Source organism: Dermacentor andersoni, chromosome 6, assembly GCF_023375885.2.
Source record: "Dermacentor andersoni chromosome 6, qqDerAnde1_hic_scaffold, whole genome shotgun sequence".
NCBI lineage: Eukaryota > Metazoa > Arthropoda > Arachnida > Ixodida > Ixodidae > Dermacentor > Dermacentor andersoni.
In genome coordinates this window covers 124,483,534-124,486,371 of record NC_092819.1, presented here as the reverse complement: position 1 = coordinate 124,486,371, position 2,838 = coordinate 124,483,534, and the positions used below count along the sequence as shown (strand labels likewise).

General features: G+C 46.8%; 1 protein-coding gene across 1 annotated transcript; it reads right to left on the bottom strand.

Annotated features, from left to right (window-relative positions):
• Positions 1-1,518: 1,518 nt before the first annotated feature.
• Positions 1,519-2,505, bottom strand: LOC129382563 (arylamine N-acetyltransferase-like). Its single transcript, XM_055066701.2, has one exon. The coding sequence runs from the start codon at positions 2,503-2,505 to the stop codon at positions 1,519-1,521; it is 987 nt and encodes a 328-aa protein (XP_054922676.2).
• Positions 2,506-2,838: the final 333 nt, after the last annotated feature.

The following is a 2,838-nucleotide window of genomic DNA, read 5'->3' as shown; positions in this document are numbered from 1 at the left end:
ATCTTCATAAGCTGCTGCTTGAAAGAAACACTGAGTACAGCGTCTGCCACCCTAGTGAAATAATATCCTGCATACTTACCGCATGATCGCTATATGCCGACACGTGGAAAACATTGAGGTCAACTGCCTGAGTGCTCTCGCCTCGTTGAAAAAGATCTGCAGAACAAATACCGGCGAGCTATAAAATCGTTTTCGGAGTTTCGAAGCGAAGCAGGCTAGGACCGACGGTTCTAGTGAGCTTGGCATGAATGGAGAATGTGCAAAGTTTCTTTGGGAGAGCAAGCTATGTGTAGACGTAATGATTCGGCGTTTAGTGTTGTGCAATACGCACATAGTATAAGGGGGTTGTTCGCATGGCTCCTTGTGCGGATGTGTTTTAACACAGTATTTGCCTTTACCTTTATTTGCATTTGTATTTTGTCCTTATCATCGGCGAGAAGGGAGCACTGCCAAAGATCTCTTGTACTGGCCCTGTCCTCTTCAACGTTGTGCCTCATAAATCTCTTTATATCTCCTTAAAAGCTTTGACTTATTTTGGTCAGTGTTTTAACATATTACAGAGTGTCGAAGAGTAGTCGACTGTATCGTCGACAGTGGGCTTACTTGGGCTAGTTCCTACGCAAGGCTAAAAACACACAATTACCAGTACCGCCAATGTTACAACAGCAACAAGAGCGCTTTCTGCCCATGCGTCCACCGTGGTGCTGTTAAAATACATATCCTACTGAAATGCCAGAAGTTCCAATATTGTTACTGTGAAACAGGAATTATTTCAACGATTATTTCCAATGATTCACTAATTTGCTAACGAGCCTCCAAGCCAAGATTGGTTTAGAAGACTGAATGGAAGGGCCTGTTTATGGACGTGCTTTAGGCAGGAGATGCGCATTTACATTACCGGCTGCTAAAATGCCGATTTTGATGCTTTATATATTGAATTCAGTGTCCCGCGCTGCCCCTTGACCACATCAATTTACAAAACGTTTCCGTCTTGCAACGCTTTTTCTTAAAGAGTGTGGGGTTGGTACTCACATGAGGCCATCCACGCATAAGATGCAACTCTTGTTTGACAAAATATTGAATTGTCGAACTCTTTCCTACTCTTGTACTGTTCTCAGTGCCTAATATGTGGTTCCGTAACACTTATCTTACCACAGGTTTCCTGCCATAGAGTCATTGTGTACTCTAAAGAGTGCGCTAAATAAGCAATTTAATTAACCATTGCAAGGTGTTGACCAATTAACCAATCCATTATTCATTGAACAGCGGAATGGCTTTATTTCAATCGGAATATCTAAACAAATTTAAAATTGTAGGTACACAATTGCGTTGGCAATTCTTTTACCAAGGAGATTAGTCACATAACACCCTAATGGCCTGACTTCTTGAGCAAACAACAAAATTCCTATCTTCAGGTTCCGTATTTATTTGTACGATATAAAAAATAAAACAATTAAGACAAGAATAACGCACGAAAGCTCTGCGAACAACAGAGGTCGTCATTCCGAACAGGATAATTTAAAGAAGCTGCAGGTGCACGCGCAGTTTGTCGTACACGTCTGGGTCGAACTTGACTTTAAATTCACCATCCATCAGAGAGAGTAAATCTGGCATACTAGTGATGAGACGACGCTCAGTCACTATTCCTATCCCACTGGACGTGCAGCGTCGGCGAGTGAAGTGCCGGTTACGCAGCGTCAGCCAGCATTCCCCTTCGTAACGGCTGACTGCTAAAACATCGCGGAAGACGACGCCTGGATATGTGGCAAAGTACCACGATTTATCGATGAAGTCTGGCCACTCATGCGAGTAAGCAAAAACTTGATACATGGGAAGCCAGCAGGAACTTTGCCCAGCTTGATTGAGGATCGACACTTCGATTGGCTTAGCCCAGTCGTCATCTTGCGTGCGAAGGCGATAAGGCGTCGCGTCACCTTCGAGCGGAACAGCGCGCCGAGGACAAGGTCCCCCGAAGCCTACGTCGACCAAGAACAGCTTTTCTTGACCTGGCGCTCCTTTGTCACCTTCGCTGACGCAGAGTACCATGTGATCGACCGGCGTCTGCGGATGATCCTCTGGAACCGCCCAGCGAATCCTGGCGCAGCGAACCTGAACTTTATAGCCAAGCGATAGCAACAGTCTCGCAAAGAGAGAGTTCAATTCGAAGCAGTTTCCACCGCGACCTTCCACGACGACCTTAGAAAAGACAGCACTGGCTTCCATAGACTCCAAGTGGCTCAAGAACGTGTCGATGCTTTGGAATGGTATTCGCTCGAGATGCGCTGCTATGAGGGCGTCAAGACTCTGCAGGTCTGGTTTTGACGGAGTTGGTAGGTTCAGGAAATCTAAGTAGTGCTCGGTCTGAGAGGAAGTTAGGGCTGCCAGAACGAAATCACCGTAGTCCAGCGATTCTTTTGGTGTGCGCTTGCTCGCCTCGGCATCAGGAGATTCCCCATGGTCCCGGCTGTCAACGGCAGCACCACCACACGATATCAGCATCGCCATTGCAGCTCACGGTCACGTTTCGCGCTTCCTGTGGGATGTGCGTCTGGGTCTAAAGTGAGTGAGCCGCAGTGATGGCAGGGCCGAGCAGGCCATCCTGGCGGATACAGCACAGCTGGCACACTGGCAGTATGAGCCGAAGCACTCATTAAGGACGCCATGTGCGTCATCGAACAGTCAAGCTGCAGCCATAAAGCAGCAAGCGAGCACAAATTACCTGCGCTAGACACGACCGTCGATGACGGAAAGCTTACAGGCGGACATATTTATTACTTTTTCACTTTGAATGATATTTTATTTGTGCTTCTAACAGCGAACAAGTGTTTTTCGCGTACG

Excerpts from the sequence above, each read along its gene's own strand:
- LOC129382563 (XM_055066701.2), bottom strand. The coding sequence starts at position 2,505 with ATGGCGATGCTGATATCGTGTGGTGGTGCTGCCGTTGACAGCCGGGAC.